The sequence below is a fragment of the Manis pentadactyla genome, chromosome 13 (assembly GCF_030020395.1).
Source record: "Manis pentadactyla isolate mManPen7 chromosome 13, mManPen7.hap1, whole genome shotgun sequence".
Classification (NCBI taxonomy): Eukaryota; Metazoa; Chordata; class Mammalia; order Pholidota; family Manidae; genus Manis; species Manis pentadactyla.
The window spans coordinates 91,111,736-91,136,942 of NC_080031.1; the positions used below are offsets into that span (position 1 = coordinate 91,111,736).

The 25,207-nt window shown below is 37.7% G+C and overlaps 1 protein-coding gene across 3 annotated transcripts in view; it reads left to right on the forward strand.

Annotated features, from left to right (window-relative positions):
* The window catches only part of PGGT1B (protein geranylgeranyltransferase type I subunit beta), a 50,657-nt gene that overhangs the window by 11,418 nt on the left and 14,032 nt on the right, over positions 1-25,207 (forward strand). For all 3 annotated transcript variants that reach the window (XM_036932523.2, XM_057490761.1, XM_036932524.2), the window contains exons 3-6: positions 6,239-6,306; positions 10,044-10,195; positions 11,526-11,658; positions 17,089-17,134. In XM_036932523.2, coding sequence (XP_036788418.2) covers positions 6,239-6,306; positions 10,044-10,195; positions 11,526-11,658; positions 17,089-17,134 — 399 coding nt within the window. The remainder of the gene's footprint in view (positions 1-6,238; positions 6,307-10,043; positions 10,196-11,525; positions 11,659-17,088; positions 17,135-25,207) is intronic.

Genomic DNA, 25,207 nt, shown 5'->3' on the forward strand with positions numbered 1-25,207 from the left:
GGATATTAAAGTCCAGAGAGATTAATAATTTTCCACAGTAATACAACCAGTTAATGCTAGAGGCAAAATTAGAATATTTTCTGTTTTCCAGTCCTTTGATATTTCCATTATTTCCAAATTCCAATAATAGAAATATCAGAGGACTAGAAATATCATTACTGAATATTTCCAATACTAAGTCAGTGCAGTAAGTGCTGTTTATCATGTAATGTTTTTTTCTGTGAGGTTTTTTTTTTTAGTAGATTTTTCGGTCACATTACTGTCTTTTTTTAATAACATGCTCAAAAATGTAAGTATAGTTTCATGTGGCTAAATTGATAGTGTTGCAAATTTTTTAAATTACAGAGCACCTGTTTTGGAAGTGTTGTAGATCAAGAATTTTTTGCAGAGATGGTTCTGCAGTAGTTGGCTTATGTCCCCAGCAGCCTGATGGTGTGTCTGGTAGGCCACACCACAGGTCTTTCCACAGTCCAACTGCAATTCTAAATTCTCAATTTACTATTTTGTTGGATGAAACACTATTAAATCTCTGGTTTCTAAGAAAGGAAGTCTCTCACCTGCCTTTTCTTTAATTGGTCTAGGTTCAGTTCTAAAGCTAATCTGTGAAATTTAGAGAATAGATATAAAAAGTTCTTTTTTAAGTTACAGAATTTTTTACTTGTCTGGGTCTCTTAACATCCTGAAATAAGAAACACAAGGTTTCTTGAGACCTTTAAGGAATTATCTTTACAGTCATAAAATATAAATGTTCATTTTTGCATAAAAAATCGCCACATTCTTCACTTGAATTGTTTGCTTGGGGCAAAAACCTAATTTTTAAAATGGGAATCAGAAAGTTGAGAACATGACCAAATCAGGTTTTGAATATCATTTAAGCATCATCACCACCATTAATAGTGTGGTGGTATTTTAGCCCACAAGTTGTCCTTTATTATGTAACTATAAATGGTAATATATTTTTATTTTATTTTAAAAGAGGGAGATGTGCTATTTTCATCTTTAATTGGTGGAAGCATATAGTTGGTGTTTATTATGAGCTTAATAGGTAAACCCTTAATTTAAAGTGAAATATGACCCAGTCATCAGGCAGGAGTTGGCTGTGTAGCTTAATAATTTCTCTTATGTGCAGGCACACAAATAGAGGGATTGATATAGCTAAACATATTCTCTGATAACATATCCCTCTACACGCTCAGATATAAACACACACACACATATCCCATGTATGTATACATTCCCATTTGTGCTGCTTCTCCATTTCTTCCAATTTACCCAATTTCATTTTTCTGAAGTAATCTTTATTTTTGTGATACATTGTTACCTAAATTACTTCCATGTAGCAATATAAACTAGTTGGACTTCATGGCTCTATGCTAGTGAAGGATGCATTCACCCAATCAGAGGTTCTCAAATCTGTGTATCACAGAAAAACTTCTTTTTTATATATGATTGTCTAGTTCCCCCTCAAGGTTTTGGTGTGGGCCTGGGTTTTAGGACCCAGGAGGCATCTATTTTTCAAACTGTACGTTATTCTGTTGAACAGCCAGGCCATACTTTTAGTTTGTTTTGCTAATACTGAAATGAAACAGTAGATGGTGCTATCTAAGAACATCCAGGCAAGTTTGAACTTTACCCTGAGTATGTATCCAGTTGTAATTTGGAATAAATTGCATGTTTATATATTTATTAGCATGAATAGGTTAGCTTACTAGAATTTTAAAAGAAAGTACAATAACGGACAAATCTTGACAGGAGCCAGAATAGATTGCCTAATGAATTTTTAAGATGACAGTATGTATTCTCCTTTTGAAAAGGCAGAAGAAAGGCATTTTTACTCTAAGGAAACTTTTCTTGATAAATTGCAACAGACGCTGTTCATTTCCTCCTGTTTCACTTTTGATAAAAATCTGATTAACTGATTCTCAACAGTTGCTGTTAATTGAGCTTTCGTTACTGTGCTGAGCACAATCTGAACATGTCCTTTAACCCTGACAAGAACCCTGCAAGATATTGCTTGTGATATAGTACTGTTCCTAGTTCAAAAATGGAGGGAACTAGCACGGAGAGGGTGTTAACTTACCTACAGATCACAGAGCTAGTAGCTAGTGTGAATAGGATCTTCAGTTTGATTCCAAATGTTCATGCCACAGTGGCCTAACCTTTTGGAGTATTTTTGAGCATCACTGTTTTTGCTGCTTTTTAGAAAAGTTACTGATTTAAGTAGCTAAAAACATAGAAATGAGCAAATAGAAATATTATTCATTCATTTACCTCTAAGAAATGATATTTCATTCAGAAACAAGTATTTATTAAACCCTGACTGTATGTCAGCCTCTGTGTAAAATACCCAGCAGAATTATCTAACTTATCAGGGGGCTCAAGATAGACTTCCTAAGTAAAGTATAAACTCAGACCTGAAACATGAAATCAGTTTTTCTTCCATCAAAAGTAGAAATGGGATCAGATTTTCATAGACAACCATCAGTAAGTCAGTAGCTTGAAAGGATAATCTTTAAAAAGGCAATCCTAAGGTGGGGGGTGGGAGAAGAAACTGATTTCAGAAATTTCAGTCATAATAGGAAAACAATTTTGGCATCAGATAAGATACAGTACCTAGGAAAATATATCTTTTGACACTGCTGCTTCCCCAATTCAGGAGGGACTAAAACACGTGACGAGAAAATGAGCAAGGCATCCATGTCTTGATAAGGAAAGGATAATCTGTGTTTAGATTTTAAAAGTATAACATTAAATCCAATGTGGAATATGGAAGCAATGTTAGGCAGAATTCACAGGTTCTCTGCCATCCCTCCAAGTTCTTGTTACTGGCTATTCACTGAAACACTAATCTAGGTTCTGTGGACTTTGCAGATGAAGTTATGGTTACTAATCAGCTGACCTTAAAATAATGGAGATTATCTATAGGTGTGATATGTACAAATGGGCCCAGTATAATCAGATGGGCTCTTAAAAGGAGGAGAAGGCAGAAGAGTCAGAGAAATGCAGTGAAGCAGCAAAAGAGGGACACTGCAGAAGGGGAAGTCAGAGATTCTAAGCACCAGAAGGATCAGAGCTTATAGGGCCTAGGGACAAGCAATGGCAAGAGTGGCCCCTGGCTGCTAAGGGGTCCCCAGCTGACAGCTAGCAAAGAACTGGAGACCGCAGTCCCACAACTGTAAGGAACTTGATTCTGCCAAACAACCTGAAGGAACTTGGAGGCAGATCGCTCCCCTGGGTCTTCAGTAATAAACATAGCCCTGCCAACACCATGATTTTAGCCTGGTGAGCCACACCTTTCACTTCAGACCGTACAGAACAGTGAGGTGAAACATGGGGTTGTTTTAGTCAATAAATTTGTGCTGATTTATTATGGCAACAGTGACTAATGCAGAGAACAAAATTCACTCTTCTATCATTCCACACAATATTATTTTGTTTCTTCCCTTCCAGGCTCTGTAGAAAATTACTCTTTGCTTAATTATAAGCATAGTAATGCACATATATGTTTGTATCTTTTTCTTTTAATTTGATCATTTTATGATGTTGCTACACAGTTTCCCCTAAATATTACTTTTAATAGCAGTATGGTGTGCCTTTAAGTAGATATAGTGTGTTATACTCAGCCTGTTGGACTTGTGTCACTTCTGAATTTTCACCATTATAATACTGCAGCAAGTGTTTCTGTGCATATGATTTTTGAAGTTATTGGAGTAAATTCTCAGATGTGTCATTATCAGGTCAAAGGTGTGAGCCTGTTTATGACTCATGTATATTGGTAAGTCTTTAATGGCTTCCCAATTTAAGAATCTTTAGCAAAGATGAGAGAACTATGCTCATCAATATCATTATCACCAATAGATAGTATCCCTTTTTAAAATAATTTTTGTTAACAGAGGGAAGATGCTTAAGGGGAAGTTTTAAATTTAGTGGGTATAGTTTCCTAAACTGTTCAAAGAATTAATAAATAAGCTACTATTCTAAGTATTTGGGGGATATAAAGCTGAGTAGAGTATAGTACCTGATTAGAAGAAATAGAAGAGTAAAAACCAGTAATTATGAGTTAGTCGTGTACCAGTCATAAGAGATATGAAGCTAACGCCACATACCAGAACCAGTTTTAAGTCACCTGGATTTTGTTATTAAAAATGCATGGATAGTGTTCTAATAGTCCATTTCTATCATCTACAGCTATCATGCTGATTTTCTGATCGCTCTCAATACCATAATTATTTTCTTATCGTGGGTATGACTATTTATATTTATAAATTTTTTCCAGTTTTATTGAGATATTATTGACAACATATGTAAGGTTAGAACATGATGACTTGATACGTATGTATGCTGCAAGATGATTACCACAAAAAGGTTAGTTAACACCTCCATAATTACTGTGTGTGTGGTGAGAATATTTAAGATTGTCGACCTTCAGTGTAAAACAGCCAGTTATTTTGCCTGTAAAATGGGGTTGTTCGGGCATAGCAGAGGAGTTGCAGTTAGGGGCTAGCAAACCAGAGGCAAGTCCAGGGATCAAAGGAGAGGAACAAGGAACGGTACTTTACAAAGGAAACGAGGAAGTTGGGAGAGGCTGCCTTGAATGAAAGTCCACAGGAGGAAAGTGAGAGTTCAGGGTGGTGACGGTGGTGTTTTTCTGTTGGCAGAGCTTATTGCCTAGCAAGGAGACGTTCTTCCTTCCTCCCGCTGGAGTAGTAGAGCAGCAGGCTTCTTTCTGTTGGGAATGCAGAGTGGGTCTCCTCTTTTTGAGGTCTGCAATTTAGAGTGGTACAGCATAGGAGCACCCCTTTCTGATTCCATTTTAAACAAGGTTTCCTTTATTCGGTTTCATAAGATCTCTCTTAACTACTTTCAAGTATATGATAAAGTATTGTTAATTGTAGTCACCATACTGTACATTAGATCCCCAGGACTTACTCATCTTATAGCTAGAAGTTTGTGCCCTTTGACCAACATTTCCCCATTTCACACACACACAAGCACACCCCACCCCTGGCAACCACGATTCTACTCTGTTTCTGTAAGTTCAGCATTTTTAGATTCCACCCGTAAGTGAGATACAGCATTTACCTTTCTGTGTATGATTTATTTCACATAGCATAATGCCTTCAGGTTCCATCCAGATGGTCACAAAATGCAGGACTTCCTTCTTTTTTTATGGCTGAGTAATATTTCTTTGTGTATGTGTACGTTGCTTTACTCATTTGTTGATTGATGGACACTTGAGTTGTCTCCAAGTCTTGTCTATTGTAAGTAATGCTGCAGTGAACATGGGAATGCAGATGTCTCTTCATGATAGTGATTATGTATCCTTTTGATATATATTCCCCGAAGTGGGATTGCTGGATCATGTGGTAGTTCTGTTTTTAGTTTACTGAGGAACCTCCGTAACTGTTTTCCATAATGGCTGCACCAGTCTACACTCCTACCAACAGTGCACAAGAGTTCCCTTTTCATGAGTGTGACTTAAGTTTCCAGTTTATTCTCTTTCTTAAGTTTGTAGTTTATGTTCCATTGATACCTTAAAAAGTGAAAATTTTAGATAGTGTGAATAAATATACTTCCAATAGACTAGATTGAGTGCTAATTTATATTGTTCTGTCTACTTGAAACCAAAGTGGGTTATTGGACTCAGAATAAAGGTCTGTCTAATAATAAAATACAAAGTACGTATATTTTGTGTGACTCTACAGCAGCTTATGCCTTTAGGTTGCTCACATGTAAAATGTAAAGAAGCAATGAGTTAAAGTAATAAGACACTAGATGGGAAGTGAGGGTTCTAGAGTCTGTTGTGTTGTGATTGTTACCCTGAGCATATCACTTAACATCTGAGCTCCAACTTCCTGTTCTGTAGTTTGGGGATTGAATATATTATCACATGAAAAATGGTCATACAAGAAAACTACAAAAATATTTGGTATGCAGTGAGCTGGGCTGTAAACTAAAGGTATATTGTAGGAAATCATTATTTTGTCTTTGACTGGCTTGGAAATTAAATGAAGAAGTTGCATAAAGCACCTAGAATAGATCTGGCACACAGTAAGCATTCAACATGAGCTACAATGAAAATGGAGCAGTGACAAAGCTTTGGTATTTTCAGATTTCAGATTTGGTATTTTCAGAAATACTCTATTTCTGAAAGACTGTAAAATTGAACTGCTTTAGAATATAGACAACAAAATAAGATATTCTTAAAATTACATAAGTATATATTTTTATTTTCTAGGATCAAATCTAAATCGCTGTGGTTTCCGAGGCTCTTCATACCTGGGTATCCCATTCAATCCATCAAAGGTTAGTTCTGTTTAGGTCAGGAGGAAGAAGGGAGGTGGGGAGAGTTTAGTGAGGAAAAAAACTAAGAAATTACACAGAAAGAACCAAAATTCCAGGTTTCAGTATAGCTCAATACTGTCTAATAATGTATATTATGAAGTGCAACTCCTGAGGGAAAGCTATACCACCTTACTTCCTGGATGAATGCACAGTACCTAGACAGAAATTCCTGTGTGTGTACTTATGTAAATTACTTGTGATTTTTCTGGAGAAAATGGAAATGAAGCACACAGGTGCTTGATCCTTGCTCTCTAGGAAGCCAGGGAACTTTGATGCCAGAGAGGGACTTTACATTTGGCTTACATTTCTTAGGAATAAAAGAAAAGGCTCTTTCCACGGCAGTGATTGAAGACCTGAGTGATGGATTAATAATAAGTAATTTGATGATCTTCATGGCAATAGGCAGACATTTAGGATTCTAGGCCTTGGTACCAGCACCTGCAGGTGTAGAAAGCAGAGAGTTTTCTCTGTCTTGTATGGTGAGAAACTTCTGTCTTCTTCAAGGAAGCAGACCCAAAACAAGCTTTGTAGGTATTTTCATGTTTGTACAAAATACTGATATTTTTTTATAGTAGAAGCAGAGAAAAGCTTTATCATTTTGTCCAAAGAGGCAACATAGAATAGAACTTTTCTCTTGATGGGGTCGTTCACTTACATAGTGGTTACAAGCCAGGATGTAGCTACACTGAATGCATCAATATTTATATCCAGTTGCATTCTGAAGGTAAATCATAGTGTGCTGCCAGTTTTTCCATAATTTTGGGGAGGAATAGCAATGATTTTGAAGATGGTGACATGATAGAGGCATTGCTTCAGCTTTCTTCTTCTGTCTTAAACTATAGACCAGCTTGCCTTTGTTCAATTATGTGTGCCCATTGCTTTTAGCAGGAAATCCAAAAACAAAGGATTCATGAAATGTGCCCCTTTTTACCCCATACATACTAAATTTTCCAGCTTATGTCAGTCCTGAATAAAAATAGCTCTCCACTTAGTCACAATGAACAGGCTATCTGGATGTCATGGTATTAGTAATGATAGCCATTCTGTAATGCCATACCATAGACAGATGTATGCCTACATTTGTTGGAGTTAAAACAGTGCTTTGGTAATATTACTTTTAAAAAACAATTCTGTCTTCATGCCCTCCCAAGATGTTTTTGAAATAACAAGAATAAAATAGAGAAAGAAACCTTTTTTAAAAATTGATTCACAAAGTCTCCTGAAGCCTCTTTTTGGCCCTTATTTAATGTAGACCCCTGGTACCTTCTGAGGAAGCTAGGTCCCACTCTGTGCTGCACTGCATTCTTCTGAATTTGGTGGGAAGAGGTAGAGACTACAGGTGGAATCATGCAGACCCACAAGGATTTGTCACTAAGACTTGTTGGCAAGAGTCCAAGAGACAGATGAAGTCAAGGGAATATGAGGAGGATTGTCCAATATAGTGTATAAATTGTGTCATTGATTTTTCTTCTGTCACCACTTCTGAGCCGTTGACTTACTGATAAATGCCCAGGGCCTTCAGTGGTCGTAGGTGACTTTTTGAGATCGTCCTGATGGATCCTCCCAAGCAACTTTCTCACCGTTTTCCTTCACAAATCCCAAGTTCTCTATTAAATTATGTATTCCCCTTATATATCCAATATACCCCAGAATTTTCCTTCTCTGCTTTGCTTTTACTTTTTCTTTTACTTCTAAAGCCTGCTCTGTACCTCTGCTTCGGTGGAAAAGAATGCTTTATTTAAATCCATGTATTACTATCTCCCTCATGACACTTCCTATGTTCTACTTTGTATTGTAATTGTTTGATTAGATCTCTTCTTCTACCCTTAAATTTAAGGTCCATGTTTGATTTTGTTTTAATTGAAGTATAGTTGATATATGATATTATAGGGATTTCAAGTATACAACAGTGATTTGACAGTTACCTACATTATTAAATGCTCATCCCAGTAAGTGTAGTTACTGTCTGTCAAGGTCCAAGTTTGATTTGTTTGGATTCCCCACAGTGCTTTTAACATAGCTAATGTTTAGTTTCAGTACCAAAAATGAAATATGCTTAGAAGTTCTAAGAAGGCTATTGTAAATGTGGAATAGAATAAATAGCCAGCAGTATTAGAGTTTGAGTTCTAGGAAGAACTCAGAAGCAAAGAGTTAATTAACAAGATGAAAATTTGTTTGGCATGTTTATGAGACCGTATAAAGAATTGTATATGTCAGGCTAGATGGGTGGGGCAGGTACTGATTATAGAGGGTATTGAACACCATGCAAACTTAACTCTGTGAGGAACCACAGAAGGTCATGAGCAGGAAAATAATGTAAGTAAGTCACTGGTGGTTCCAGGACCCTTGGACCATGACTCTAAAGTAGTGGCCCTCTTTATAGTCACCTTGCACTTAACATCATCATCAAGACAACTAGCAGTTTTAAAGACAGTAACTTTATTTAATCCCCACACTATCCCCATGAGGTGGGTACTAATATCTCCATTTTCCAAAATGAGGAAATGAAGCAAGCCAAATGAGTCATAGAGCCAGGACTTGATGCCCTTCTGAAGTTACAGAAGTTAACATTTGTTACAGAAAGTAGAGAAGTCTCCTTTACCAAAACCTTTGTACAAGTTTCATTTTAAATTTCTCATATTGTGAGCAGTTATTCTAACATTTCAAGTAATTATTGATGAACTCCAACTACAATAGAAGAGACACTTGGCAGAATGATGAATTAAAAATATGCTCTTATTCTATCAAAATTAAAATGTTCTTAAACTGAGAAATAATATGTGAAAATTTACATTTTTCAAGCGAAATGATCTTTTTAACATAACTGATTAATAGGATCGGCTGATTATTTGAAATTAATTATAAAAATCTATAAAAATTATATTTGTTTGTATTATACGCTTTGTATATTGTGGAATGTAGTTACTTGGCCTAATAAGCACATTTTCAATTCAAATTTTATCGATGCCCATGCCAATTCCTAGAGTCTTTACAAGATTTCCTATAAGGAGTCACATATTTTGTGGAGCTTGAAAGATCTTTGATAACTATTTGTAGTTACCTTTTGTTGAAACAAAACTCTTTGCAGGCAGTACCCCTTTTGGGCTCTAAATGTTAAAAGGTAAACTGTTGTGTTTCTAGAGAATTTTGCAATTGTAGCAATAGAGCTCTTTGCATTTGTAGTTTTTGTTTTTTGTTATTCTAAGTACTGATGTAGAGACTCAAACTGTGTCAGAGCAGAATCAAGTTTTCAACTGTATTGTAATAATTTTATATAGTGATTACTACTGTCATAATTAATTTGGATTTGTACAGTATAAGAATTTTTACTTTTAGAAATCTTTTTGTTGGAAAAGCTGTACACTTTTCTAACTTTATAAGACTTAAGTTAAAAGTGATATGGTTGATAAAGTATGGCGTTCAAATGATCTAGTTTATTTGAATATCTGAATTATTTCTATAAAGCTTGAGGTCTTAGGATAAATTATTAAATTATGTAGCCTGGAAAATATGCAATCATACTTATATTGAGGCATATATAAAATGGAGGTTTGTTTTTCTCAGATGTCTATACAAATCAGTATAAACAACTTTAAATTTTACTGGTTACTAAAACTTCTGTGTCAAATTACTTAATGAAATAAGTTTTCATTTCAGTTTACTAATTAAAATTAACATCATACTAATTTTGAATTTAGAATCCTGGAACAGCTCATCCTTATGATAGTGGCCACATAGCAATGACCTACACTGGCCTTTCATGCTTGGTTATTCTTGGAGATGACCTAAGCCGAGTAAATAAAGAAGCTTGCTTAGCAGGCTTGAGAGCCCTTCAGCTGGAAGATGGAAGGTATGAGTCAGTTTTTTTATTAAAGAAAAATTGTAACTAAAAAGTGGTTATAATACTAGAGCAGAACTTTAGAGTTTATCATAAACTCTTACTAGAACCACCTAAAAGTTCACTGTATACATATAGTTAAATGCCTAACCCAAAAAGTGATCCCAAGATGTTTAACATGAGTGAAGAGAAATTAAGAATCGCATAACTGCTCTCTTTCTCTTTTTTTAACTGAGACAATAAGTAGATTCACAAGTAAATGGTTGAATAGTTTCAGTATTTGGATGAACTTTAATTTACCCACCGGGTGAAAAAATGGATATTTTGAAGTAAACATACATTTAGTCTAAACTTTTATTCCTGAAGACATAATGATTAGGGTAGAAAGGGATGACCATTGAGTATTTTATTATAGTGTAGGTAGTTTCAATGACATTTTTAAAGGATAGCAAAAGAAGTTAGTGAGTTCCTTAGTATTTGATAGTTCCTGTGGTATGTCTAACTAAAGAAGAATCTTCTCACACTTTGAAGAGGAGACTTTTATTTTAATCTAAGAAGTGATAAAGCATTAGTGATGCTAAGGAGAGGCTTTGCAAACAAATCCTGCTATGTTGTTACATTGGGGCTCCATTTATTAAAATCTCTGTTTCTGTCAGTGTTTTAAAGATACTGAAAGAGAAGTTCATGTAGACATGTAAGATAAATTGACATTAATTAGAAATATACTATAAAACTAAATACCTCAGCCGGTAATTGTGACTGATATCTCAGTGTCTCAAGGTAGTCTTTGATTACTGCTATCCTATCCTTGCTCATAAATAAAGGAAAAGATAGGAGTCACAGACTATTATTACCTCTCTAAAACTAATTAGGTAAAATCTAATCTAAAACACAATATGATTAATTAATAGCTATCTCTATATGCATTTAGAAGAATTTTCATTTAGCAAAACTTGGGCTTGGGGATTTCTTACTACCCAGTAGGTCCCAAGAGGGACCTGTACTACCCAATAAGTTAACCTGCCACTTTTTCTGCCATTAATGCTCAGCCAGTGGGCCACATATGTCCCTAGCTGGGAGCAAATAAAACTGGTGGCATCCAGGGGAAGGAGTAACTAAACTACCCAGAAATCAGAGCTGAGTGACAACTTAGAGATAGTTTCATATTATTCAAGTTAATGGTCCTAATCTTTACTGAATAATACAAAGTAGTATATGGTTTTTAAATCTATATTCAGTGAGATATTTTTCTGTGAGTTAAGACATGAAAAAGGTGTTTCTAACCTCTCTACAAAAAAAATTATGGTCCACTGTTAATAGTGAATCATACTATTATTTCCAGTTTTTGTGCAGTACCTGAAGGCAGTGAAAATGACATGAGATTTGTGTACTGTGCCTCCTGTATTTGCTACATGCTCAACAACTGGTCTGGCATGGATATGAAAAAAGCCATCAACTATATTAGAAGAAGTATGGTGAGTTATGTTGACAAATAGACTTTTTATTTTCAGTTATTATTGCTGGTGTATGGGGACTTCAGGTTAACACAGTCCTCATCTCCAAGAATTTGAAAATGAGGGCAGTAAGATTGCTTTCTGGGTACATTGTATATCAGAACAGCCACATAGAAATAATCTTAAGGGTCACATCAATTCATTGACATTAGAATTTAAATGTTATCTGATTGTATCTACAGATGCACTGTCTTTATGAGAAAGAGATTGGTCATCCTTACAAGTGAAAAAAGAAGTAAAATCTCAAAGGCAAATGAAGAAGTAAAATCTCAAAGGCAGATGTTGATAGCCTGTCCTTCCAAGGGCAGTGGGGAGCCCTAGCCAAGCATAATGGGAAATTATGGTGTCCCTGGTGAGACTGTTCCCATACTGGCTGTAAGGAGGGAAGTGAGTTTGTTGGACCATGTTGACTAGCAAGACCCAAGTGCAACAAGATTTACTGGTCTAATGGTAGATTTTTGGATTACTTTTGTTAATAATGTTATGTGTATTTTTTTTAATTCAAGATTTACTTAAGAAGAGTATCAAGTAGAAATGTTATTCTTTCACACAATGCAATTTAATCTTTTTATCAGCAATAGTAAGGAAATCTCAGTCTCAGCTAGAATTATCCTTTGCTCTACTTTTTAATTGCTTCTGTGAAACTGGAGAGAGAGAAGTGCTGATTCACAGGTTTCATATTTCCCAAATGTGAATATTTTAGTTTTTATAGAGTATTTTAGGTTGTTAATTCAACTTATACTAGTCAGTATTTCAAAATAGAAATTAAATTCTTAGAGAAATAGAATTGTTTTTAACTGAATGTGTGAATGTGGATTGGATTTTTGTGGAATCTACAATAGCACAGCTTTTGAAAAGCCTGTGGAGGCAGAAAAGAACAGACTCTGAAAGGAATTTTAAGAGGAAAGATTTATGCTATGTAGAAGGGTAGGTGCTATGCATCTTGGCATGAATACTGCAGAAGTAATACTGTGTTCTCAGTGTCTTGTGTTTGGAAGGACAGCACGTTGATTTGCCTGGTTACTGGAGATAATAACTTCTGATCACTTGGCTAAGGTGGTATGTGCTGTATTTTCCTCTGTAAAGTTAGCTTTTTTTCCCCTTGTAGTATTCATAATCTTGTGGTGAGATATTTGGAGACTGTTTGTTACATATCCTGTCCCTCATCAAGCTCTTACCCACTGGTGTCAGTATGGAACTGATGATTCTCCAGCTTTATATTCCTTCTGTAATTATCATTTGAAATTATACTGTTAGAAAAAGCCTTCCCTTTGCCTCCTTTCATTTGTTTATGTCACTGTGGACTCTGGATTCTTGTTTTCTTTAGTCATTTATTTTGATGCTCAGATTGTCCCATATTCAGCCAGTGAGAACCCCTTTGGGTAGGCCCTTGTGCCCTTTTAACTTTCCCTCTTCATTCTTTGAGTACTTCTTTGCTTTCTGGCACAAGGTATTGCAGGTTGTTTTTTCACTTTCCTAGCCTCTTCCCTGGTATCAGTCATTTCTTCAAGGAGCTTTGGTTCTCCTTATTGGAGGGTAAGGTTTGGAAACCAGGCTTTAGGCACTGGCTGTACTCATTCGTATTGGGACATCATTGCTTCTAGCCCCTCTCCTCAGCAGGAAGAGCTAGGAAATATGTATGTGTATGCATGTCTCCCAGACACCCCACAACACGCTTGCACACGTCTGTGTCTGTTTCTGTATCTACCAAAAGCCATGGGTCCATAGTTATTTCAGTCCACCAGAGTTCACCTTAGCCTCCGTCCTTTCATCTGTAACTCCCTTCTCTGGCAGTGACAACTGACTCCCGTTATCCAGAATACCATGGTTCCTTTGTTTTAACCTAAGGGTATATAGTCAAAATGCTATACTTAGGAAATACTTGGGTTACCTCTTTTATCCGCCCCCCCCCCCCGCTTTAGTAAGGTTATGTTATTTATTTGAATAACAGTAATGTTTATGTGTTTCTCTTTGGATTCCATTTTAGGGTTTTCTCCTAGTTTTGTTGAAATTACATATATACTTGGTTAAATATTGATTTGGTTCTGAAAGTCAGAGCTATACAAGAAAGGTGTATCCAGAGATGTGTGATGCCCTCCTCCTGTCCCTTCTCTCTGCCACCCCCATATTTACCACCTTCTTCCCGTTTACTCTGTACATAACCAATCTCATTAGTTTTGGGTTGTCTTTTCCTGTATTTCTTCTTGATGAGCAGGTATGTATATTTTTATTTCTCCTTTCTTACTCAAAAGGTAGCACACTTTATAGGTACTTTGTTGGCAGTTTGCTTTTTTCATGTAACAATATAGCTTAAAAATCACTCCCTATCAGGTTGTAGATTTTCCTCATTCTTTTTTTTTATAGTTTCATAGTACTCCATTGTGTGCACATGCCCTAGTCATTTCACTTACTCTATGTGTAAAGTACCCATTTTCAAATGCAAACAATGTTGAAATCAACAACCTTCTGCATGTACATTTATATATTGGAGATACAGCTTCAGAGTAAGTTGCTAGTAGTAGGAATTTTGCTTGATCAAAAGTTAAATGCATATGTAATTCTATTAGATATTGCCTGTTTTCTCAAAAGATCATATAATTCCCAAAAATATAAGTACCTGTTTCCACACAATCTTGCCAGAGGAATGGATTGTCATCCTTTTAATTTTTACCAATGTGGTAGGTAAAATATGGTATCTCAATGTATGCTTAATTTGCATTTCTTTTATTTTGAGTGAGATTGGCCATTTTCTTAACTCCAGAACTATACAAAACCAGGCCACGGGCCAGATTTAACTTTCAATCCATAGTTTGCTGACCCCTAGTTGTCTCTCATTTTGCTTTTTTCTTGAGGTATTCCAATTTTGTGTTCGTTCTTTGGTTGTCTTTCAACTACTTTCTCTCTGACCTTTTTTTTTTTTTACTTTAACTCATTTTTATTCTCTTGACTGTTTCCTGCCTTTCTTCAATGTTCTTTATTGTTTTCTCATTCAAGACTGTTTTTCCTGAGGTATCCAGAGATTTAGTCTTCATTTCTCAGTTTATTTTGTCTTTTTCTTCCATTTCTTTCCTGAAGTAATTTGGTTCTGTTTCTTCCTACTGTTCAGCCTTTTCTGTTTTTAATGTTTTTAATTTTTAGTTTCGTTTCATATGCCCATGCTTATTTGAAGACATGTAACTGAATTTGAGGTGCTGTATTACATGCAGTTCTCTTCTGCTTTATGGCTTTTGGGGGCGGTAGGGCAGATTTTCATATACTGAGATGTTTACATTCCGTTTGCTGTTTTTGCCTGAGTTGCTTTGTATAGATTTGTCTCTTTGTTTAGTCACTTTGAGCATATACTTTTTTCTTACAAGAATTCCTGTTAAGGGTGCCCTCTTTTTAATGCAGCAAAGTATGTTTTCTTTAAGGTGTTTGCCTTTTATGTCTTTTTAGTGATAGCGAGCTGTGTTCTATGGTAATTCTGGTAGGAGAGAGGTTCTCTTGTCTGGTCTCTAAGTGTTGCTCTTTGAGTTTCCTTTATTACGTGATCTTCAAAGGGCCCTTCTCCCTTCCTTTTAAACTTGAGTGCCCTTTGAACACTGCCACTTGGACGTGTACACTCCTTTCAGGCTCTTTTCTATGTCAGTGCTGTGTTGTGGCAGAGCTGCGCCTGTCTGGGCGGGCCTTGCTCTGCAGGTGGGCTGGGCGGGCCTTGCTCTGCCTGGTAGGGCCTGGCCCACCTGCAGTGATGGCGGCGCAGGCAGAAGTGTTGTGGAGTGATCGGAATCATCCGTGGGGAAAATTACCATTGTCCTGTGACCTTCACAGCTTTCTGTCAAAACGTTAAAAACTTGTGCTCGCAGTTATAAATGTACATAGAATGTTTTAAATGGTAAAACCAGTATTTATTTAATACACTGTAATTTTAAAAATTAGCAATATTGAGAATTAAAGTGCTTTCTTTGTAGTAAAGAAAAAAACTATCAAGAGTAGTTTGAACAGTGTTTTGCCTTCTTCTTGTTATGTAATTTTTATGATAGATCTGGAGCAAGCACTGTTTAGTCTGATAAATGATCTCCTTTTTTAAGTTGGTGTCAGCTTCCAAGTTTTATCATTTGTGTTTTCATTGTGAAATATCTCCAGGAGTTCCTTATATGTGAAGTTTTTGCCAGCATCACTTTTCTAACGCCTTGATCCTTTTCCCCACGACCATTGTCGTCACTCATGCAGATACCCCTCCTACACCTAGTTCCTCTGGCCGCAAGCCTGGTCTCAGCAGTGCTGTCAGCGTTGCTGGGAGTAGCTCTTCCTTCCATGATCTGTGTTTGATCTCAGTTTCACGTCCAGTGGTGTTGCTTTCATTTCTTTACTGCACGCCATCTTTGGTGGCCAATCTCCTCTTTCAGTTATGCCTTTTTTGTAAAACATGAGTTTTTCATTAAGACCCAGAGACAGCGTCATCACAGGCTTTGCTCTCTGCATGATCCAAGTAACATGTGCAGCGTCCACTTACAGACTTTGACAAAGGTGATGTGATTGGTCACTGATCATGATACATATCTGTTATGTATGTAGTGATTTGTGGACTGAGAGGGTAGAAGAAAATATGTACTTTGAGCAGTTGCTCACAGTTACTGAAATTTGAACCATGTTGTGTTACTAAGTAAGTTATGGTAGGAATTTGAGCATGCTGGGACTGTGTCAAGCAACAATGCCCGACACACTTAAGGTGGACTTTCTCTTTTAAAGGCAGTGATTTTAGGTCAATTTCAGACCTGCCATTAGCTCTCCTCCCTTCTCTTCCACATAATTTTCCACAAATTGTCCTTGGTCTCTGCAAAAGTGTGTCAGGAGCATAATAGACAGCTTGCTGGGATTTGAAGTTCCCATGGCTATGGACAGGTAATTTGAAGCTTGAACATGTCTCTCAACTTTGCAAAGTTTTCAGTTTATATAGTTGTATTGTTCTTTTTCTGTCTTGATTTTGTAGGACATGTGAGGAGATCAAATTTAGACAGCCATTGTTATCCTCAGCTACCCAAAAGCCTCAAAATAGATTTGATTTGTATTTATGATGTTTTTATGAGTATAAAATCCTTGTATTTTCCTTAAATTCGTATGTTCTTGCAAGGAGGAAAGGAATAAGGATTGGGGCTTTTTGCTGGGAAAAAGCTGAATATGTAGGTGCCATCTCTGAACAGTTTGTTCTCACAGTATGCCTAGTGATTTGGCTCAGAGAATGAGACAAGATCAGGTACTTGGAAATGCCTAAACCTACTGTGGGAAAGAGTGTATATTTTAGAAGATATAGGGAGAAATAAAATTAGATCAAGAGACAAAAATTAGCATAACAACTAATTTATTTATTATTATTTCCCTGTTAAACTGAGCACTATTTTTCTTTTTCAGTCCTATGACAATGGACTGGCACAGGGAGCTGGACTTGAATCTCATGGTAAGACATCTTAAATGAACGTATAGTTTCTTTTGCTCCTTTAAGTAACATATCTTCAACTTGGAGGACCTCAGAAGTTTGTCTCAACCCTTGATGTAGCCTGATTATCTTCTTCCCTACGTCTCTCTTTGGACAGTGTTGTGCCAGATGGAACCTCTTCTAGGTCTGTAATCATTCAGAGATTATTCAGACTGGAGTGTTCATTTAATATTTTCCAGTAATCTACTCAAGTGTCAGCTGCATAAAGATATCTTGGGATGATTTATTCAGATATGTTAGAAAACAGCAAGTTTTCTTCTTGAACATAACACTAAAAGGCTAGATGTAGAGTATTGAACATGAATCAGTGAATTCTGAAGAAGTGAAATGTGTTATTTACTTTGCTCACTAAAATTATCGTGAGTCATAGTCATAGGTCATTTTGCTGCATGGCATATGTTCAGTACATACATGAATACAATCTCCTTTCACTTGCTTCCCCACTTTGGCAGAACCAGAATAGTGAGGTGAGAATTTGTGAGCACATCAATAGCCTGAAGTCTTTCGAATTGAATATTTCCATGTAGAAGTAAATAAACGTCCACACTCCTGTTTTAAAAAGAAAGAGCCCGTATCAAGGAGGTTCTCTGAGCAAGCTCCTTCGGTCCTGCCCCTTGTGCCCCTCCCTCCGCCAGCATAAGAGGGTGGAAGGAACAGGTCAGTATTCAGGTCTCGGCCCTGGTATTAGTTGTGCGGCATTTCCTTATCAACAGAGTGGAAGTATCCATATTTTTTTTAAGGTTGTTGTTAGGATCATAAAAGATACAGGGAAAAGTGGTTTGTAAACTATAAAATATATATAAAAAGATATTTTTAACATACATTCCTTGGTGCCCTGTCCTTGTCCTTCCCCTGGGTCCTTGTCTACCCTCCCCCTCGCACATCTACTCCTTGCTGTAGATATTTATAGAGTAGGTGTCCCTTGGGTATGGAGAAGCTGTCTTGGATTTTTCCCTGTAGCCACACTGTAAGTAAGTAGGACGCCGTGCTCCTTGTGTGTGCCTCAGTCTCTCTGAGATGGGGCTTGCGGCCGGCTGGCAGTGGCGGTTATGGCACCACGCATCCCCACTTGGTGAGGAGGGATGTGCTTGTAGTTGCATGAAGGATCTGGTGTCTGTAAGAATTTCTGAGAAGACAGCGTCTGGTGCTCACTATTGGAGAGAGTGTTGATGGTGCTTGGCTGAGGAGACGCCTTCCCAGTGCAGGAGGCGTGTAGGACAGGCGCTGTTGCTCCCAAGAAATTGGGATATGTTCTCTGGGATATGAAACAGAGAGGGCTGCTCACCCATGATATGCTCTTGTGGATCCTGTCAGGAAAAACTTCTGCTGACGCCCACGGGTGGTGATTTTGAATCAGTGTGACTTGAGGAGGATTGCACCCCTCAAGATCATTAGTGATGGACTGCGGTTCATGCCAAAGAGGTGCATCTTACTTCTATCTATCCAGTAGGGGCGGTAGGTTTGAGACCTAAAGTCCTAGAGGAAAGCATCCTAATCAGAGTGCCACAGTGTGGTGCAGCGCATTCGGGCCTTAGGTGTGCCGAGACATTGCTCCTGCAGCCTTTGGGGCAGCTGAGCAGGACCTGGGGGTCTGGAGCCCCTGGTGAGGTGGCCTCTGGTCAGGAGCACCCTCCTCAGAGTGCCACTGTGTGGCCTGCAAACAGCAGACACTCCCTTGTTCTCTGTGCACTTACGTCAGACAGGTTAAGAAGCCTCCTTTGGGGGACGTGCTAGAGCTTTCCTCCCACTCTCACCGCTGTGCCCACTGGCCCGTGTACTTCTTCCCATGAAGGAGTCCTGCAGTTTGGCCTCCCTGTGAAGTCATTGTGTTCTTCCTTTTTCTGCTTTCTGTTGTTAATTTTCTTAGGGGAGTGGTCCAAATACACTATTCACCCTTTTATACAAATAGCTTGTTCTTCAATTTTCTATGTAAGCCTTCAGCAACTTAGGAATTTTCTTCTTTAAAGTCATGAGTGATCTACTTTTCAAATCCAAAGTCACCTTCTCATTCCTCATCTTCTGTTCTTTTAAGCATTTGAAGCTGTTCCTCTCTCCCCTTTCCTTCTGGAAGCATCACATTCCTCGTCTTACTTCCTGAGTTCAACTCCTGGCTCCTTTACAATTTTTGTTTCTTCCTTTCATCTCTTTACCTCAGCCCAATACTTTTCTTTCCTTTGGATCTTTCTAAATATTTTCTTTTTTCTTTCTAAATCTCAGGGCTTTTGTGTTTGTTCTTTGTATGTGGAATCCTCCACCCCTAACCCAATCAAACAACTGGCTTTATTTCACATCCTTCAGGTCTTGGCTCAAATGCTTATTTTTAATAGGCCCCCTATTTAAAATTGTGAACTACCCACATTACACACCCGCGTTTAGAATCAAAGACTAACCACATACACACCTGTTCTCTGTCCCCCTTGTGCCTTTATTTTCTCTGTATCACTTAACACCTTATTCGTTTGTTTATTGTCTGTCTCTCCCCATGTACTGTAGAACAGTGTCTACAGAACAGAGATGTTTGCCTGTTTTATTTATTGTTGTGTCCCCTGCACCTGTAACATGTGGTACATATTATCAGTGACCCCTGAGCTGGTGGCACCCAGAACTGTTTCAACATCTATAGTTGCTTCTCATCTGCAGAGCCCCCTTCCTATATGCCCACCAGGCAGATCTGCCTTCATGTCACTGCAGCATCTTAAGTTGCACGTTTTTTTAAATTAAAGTATCATTGTTACACAATCTTATACAAGATTTCACTTGAACAACGTTGTGGTTTCAACAGTCACCCATATTATTAAGTCCTCACCCCCCATTGCAGTCCCTGCCGAAAGATGCTATGGAGTTATTATGTTTTCTCTGTGCTGTACTTCAAGCTGAAAATTTTTAAAGTTATCATTCTCCTCTTTCCTTCTTCCCAAGCCTATTTTTGCTTTTCAGGAATGTGGAACAATTGCTAGCAGACCTACTGATTTTTTTTAAGGGAAACCAGAAATCCAGAATTTGGAATGCTTAATCTTCTTCTGTTTTTTGTTGTTGGTGGTGATAAGGATGATTTTGGTGGGATTTTTTTGGGGGGGGTAAAAGTTTTTGCCAGTCACACCAATTGTCTCCTTTATGTCACTAGTTTTTAACCCTTGATCTGCAGACTAAAAGGAAAAGTATTTGATAAGTGCTGCTCTGCCAGCTACCACTTAATCTCAGTGCTCACACCAGCCCTCTGCAAAAAGGCATCTTTGTCTTAGTTTCAGTCAGAGAAACAAAACCACTATGAATATTAAAGAATAAGAATTTATTTTAGGAATAAGACTTTACACAGTTGTGGAAGCATATGGTGAAGTAAGGGCCTCAAAGGGGTAAGTTGGTAGTTGGGGAAAACTCACTGGCGAGGCTGCAAGCAAGGGCACAGCTGGACACATGAGGCCTCTCAGGGAACCTGGAGAGCCCATCCGGCTGCCAGAGTGGCGCAGTGCACCTGCATCCGTCTGGGTGCGGTGGTGCCACCGGGGCAAGAAGCGAAAGGAGCCTGGCTCCTGACTGTGTGGGATACGCTAAGGGCAGGCTGCAGTGCACCAGCATGTGGCCTTGGCCTCTTACCTCCGCCATCCACAGCCGGGGTGATCGCTGCTGCTTCCCTCCCACCTTTCTGATCCCACACAGGTTCCTCTAACTTCAGACCACGTAGGGAAGGAGGTTCTGGAAAACAATTCTAGCTTATCCACATTACCAGAGTACAAAACCACCACAGTAATTATTATCATCTACTCAGAGAAGGATCAGGTAAGTGCCATAGCCTGCTTGAAACCCTGTGCCTGCTCAGCACTTCCGTTCTGCCACACTGACTCCCTTCGTTCAGTTCTCTGTGCCTGAGATCTGGCTTAGCTTGGGAGACACACATGCGAGTGAGGCCCCCCATGTACACTAGGCTGTCAAGAAAATGTGTTCTCCACATGCTCTTCCATGCATGCCTTTTCACCTGTGGGCTTCCCTTTCACTAACCTTCAAAGTTTGACCCAGCACTCCTCTGCCTGGTTCCATTCTCTGTAAGCCTGTTCATCGGCTCTTGTTCCTCAAGCCTTTTCCTGTTCCTAAGCAGTTTCTCCCTTTTCAATATTTCCCTAAGATTGGGTCATACCATTGTCCTGCTGCCTGCCTCTGTTTACCTGCTGTGCTAGGTTGTAAGCTGATATGTCTTATTCATGTCTTACTACTTCTGCCCTTATACGCTGTGTTGTTCAGTAAGTACCTGATGCATTGGTCGTCCTGTATCCCACTGTGCATCCCAGAACCTGGAAGACAGAATTTGGAATGTGTGCTTCTGTTGCGTCTGTCTTCCTCTGAGTCGGTGGTAAATGTTACTTAACACACTTCTGGTTCTTTTTAATTCATCTGCTTTTCTCCAACTACTGCTTAGCCTGGAGTCCATTTGTCATGAAAAATAAACAGGCACATTATACTCCTCCTCCAGGCCATGAGCTTCTAATGGGATTATTACTTTTATCCTAGCGATTCTCTTAATGATAATATAGTTTAGGATAAAATGTTCATGTGTTTTGGAAGAATTGGATTTTCCTATTTGGTTTAAAACTATTTCCTTTCAGAATTCATAGTTATAATATTTCAGACAAATTAATTTGATTCTATGAATCTTTTAAAAATCTCTATTCCTTAATTCAGAAAAGAAATATTAAACGGTCTATGGCCTAATTTCATCTAAGCATTCAGCTCCTTTGAATTTACCTCACTGTACCTTTTCCATGTAGTGTTTAAGTGTTAAATTGTGTACTTATTTATGTACGAACTTAAATAGCTCTCCTTCATCTCTAGCTATGATTATTAACCATCTTCAATTATGTACTTCCATGCACATGGATTCTTTTTGATAATTTGTTATATACAAATAAGTACTAAGAGAATGCTTAAAATTGAGCTGTAGAATCTTTTGGGAGCAGTAAGTTAACCTGCAGCCATTTTACTGTTAAAAATATGCACACAGTACCAGAGGTGGGAATGCCTCCGCTACCCTGCACTGCAAGGGCCACGGTAGGTTATTACCAGAGAACCTCTGGTCCCTTCCAGACATGACGTCCTATGACTGATGTATTCTGCGTACATTAATTATCCCTGTGACTGATGTGTATCACTTGAGGCAGTAATCTTTTAGTTGTATGAGCCTTAATATTCTCTCACTGTTACAAGCCTCTGATAAAGAAGAGTTATTTTTATACTTACTTAAACCAAAGTATAATGAACACAACATAACCTTTTCTTGATGAATTCAGAGCATTATTATTAGAAGCAATTCTTATACTTAATATACTAATGTAATATTCTTGAAGGTTTTTAAAGCTTGTAGGAATCATTGACCTAACCCTGTTTAGCCCCGAAAGGATATTCTATTTGCGTTCTTGAGCCTGCTTTTTTTTTGTATTTCTTTTTTATTAAGGTGTCATTGATACACAATCTTATGAAGGTACAACACTCACCGAGCTTGCTTTTTTATAGAATTTATTTACTTAGGGTCAAAGTGTTATACCTTTCTTCTCTTGCTGTGTTTATATCTGCCTGTAACACTCTTCTCACATAATACAGTTGACCCTTGAACAATGCAGAGGTTAAGGGTGCCAACCCCTGTGCATTTGAAAATAGCATTTAACTACTAACTCCCCAAAAACTTTACCAAGAGCCTACTGTTTTCCCAAAGCCTTACCAATAACCTAAACAGCCAGTTCACACATATCTTGTATATGTTTTTTAAGTACTGTATTCTACAGTAAAGCTAGAGAAGAGAAAATGTTTTTCCAACTTGTTTCAAATCTCCAAAAAATTTTCCAGTATATTCATTGAAAAAAATATGCCTAAAAGTAAACCCATGCAGTTCAAGTCCATGTTCTTAAGGGCCAGCTGTGCTTTTCATCCAAGTTTTTAGAACTCATTTTTTAGAAATTTGTGTAAAACAGTAATCTCTCAGGGTTTAATGTTGGTAAATGAATTTTAACTTAATGCACTGGCTCTATAATAACTGTTTTTGGCTTTGCAGAGCCCAAACTTACTTCAAAAGGTACAATTTTAAGAATCTGGTGATTTGGGCATAGTAAAGAGTATTTTCACTTTGATTTACACCAGTTTGCTTTTAAAGAATCCTAACAAGTGGCAAAACTGGACAGCTACATGCGAGAGAATGAAACTGGATTATTGTTTAACCCCATACACAAAAGTAAACTCGAAATAGATTAAAGACTTGAATGTAAGTCATGAAATCATAAAACTCTTAGAAGACAACATAGGCAAACATCTCCTGAATATAAGCATGAGCAACTTCTTCCTGAACCCATCTCCTCGAGAAAGGGAAACAAAAGCAAAAATGAACTCATGGGACTACGTCAAACTAAAAAGTTTTTGTAGGGCAAAGGACATCATCAACAAAACAAAAAGGCATCCTACAGTATGGGAGAATATATTTGTAAATGACATATCCAACAAGGGGTTAACATCCAAAGTATACAAAGAACTTACACACCTCAACACCCGATTAACAAATAACCGATTAACAATGGGCAGAGGATGTGAAGAGATGGTTCTCCAAAGAAGAAATCCAGATGGCCAACAGACACATGAAAAGATGCTCCACATCACTAATCATGAGGGAAATGCAAATTAAAACCACAATAAGATATCATCTCACACCAGTAAGGATGGCCAGCATCGAAAAGACTAAGAACAACAAATGTTGGCGAGGATGCAGAGAAAGGGGAACCCCCCTACACTGTTGGTGGAATGTAAGCTAGTTCAACCATTATGGAAAGCAATATAGAGGTTCCTCAAAAAACTAAAAATAGAAATACCATTTGACCCTGGAGTCCCACACCTTGGAATATACCCAAAGAATACAACTTCTCAGATTCAAAAAGACATATGCACCCCTATGTTCATCGCAGCACTTTTTACAATAGCCAAGATATGGAAGCAACCTAAGTGTCCATCTGTAGATGAATGGATAAAGAAGATGTGGTACATATACACAATGGAATACTGTTCAGCCATAAGAAAGAAACAAATCCTACCATTTGCAACAACGTGGATGGAGCTGGAGAACATTATGCTCAGTGAAATAAGCCAGGCAGAGAAAGACAAATGCAAAATGATTTCCCTCATTTGTGGAGTATAACAATGAAGCAAAAGTGAAGGAAGAAAATGGCAGCAGACTCAGACTCCAAGAAGGAACTAGTGGTTACCAAAGGGGAGGGCGGGTGGGGAGGGAGAGAGAAGGGTACTGAGGGGTATTATGTTTAGTACACATGGTGTGGGGGATCATGGGGAGAACAGTGTATCACAGAGAAGGGACATAGTAGATCTCTGGCAACTTGCTGCACTGGTGGACAGTGACTGCATTGGTGTATGGGTGGGGACTTGATAGTGTGGGTAAATGTAGTAACCATGTTGTTTTTTCATGTGAAACCTTCATAAGAGTGTATATCAATCATACCTTAATAAAAAATTAAAAAAAAAAGAATCCTAACAAGTAATTTTAGAGAACAACAATTAGATACTTATTTTTACTTTTTGAGTTTTAAAGATTACATACTACTGTCTATCAGAGGCTCTATGTTTAATGATGTAATAGTATCTGGAGTCACGGCGAGGTTATCATGAAAGAGAAATTGAAGCTAGTGCGTCACTGAAAAGGAAATAAGATTACTAGCGGCTTCATCGACATTATTCTAAAAGGTTATGATAAATTTTTACTTTTCTATTTTAATTTACTCATGACTAAGATCTCCCAACTAATTAGGAAAAAATCTGATTAGATAGTTCTTACAACAGTAGCCCTTTTAATGTAATAGCTGCCTTGAGTTTTCTAGAGGGAATGCTCACTTTTCCTTTGCCAAAGAACGCATCCAAAATTTGTAACTCCAAAAGGAAAGCTATGGGATAAGGCATTTTAGGAACAATCCATTTAAATAACTGATTTAAATAAAAATTCACTAAGTGAAATAATAAATTGGAAATGCAAGTATGTTCAGGTTGTTTGGAATT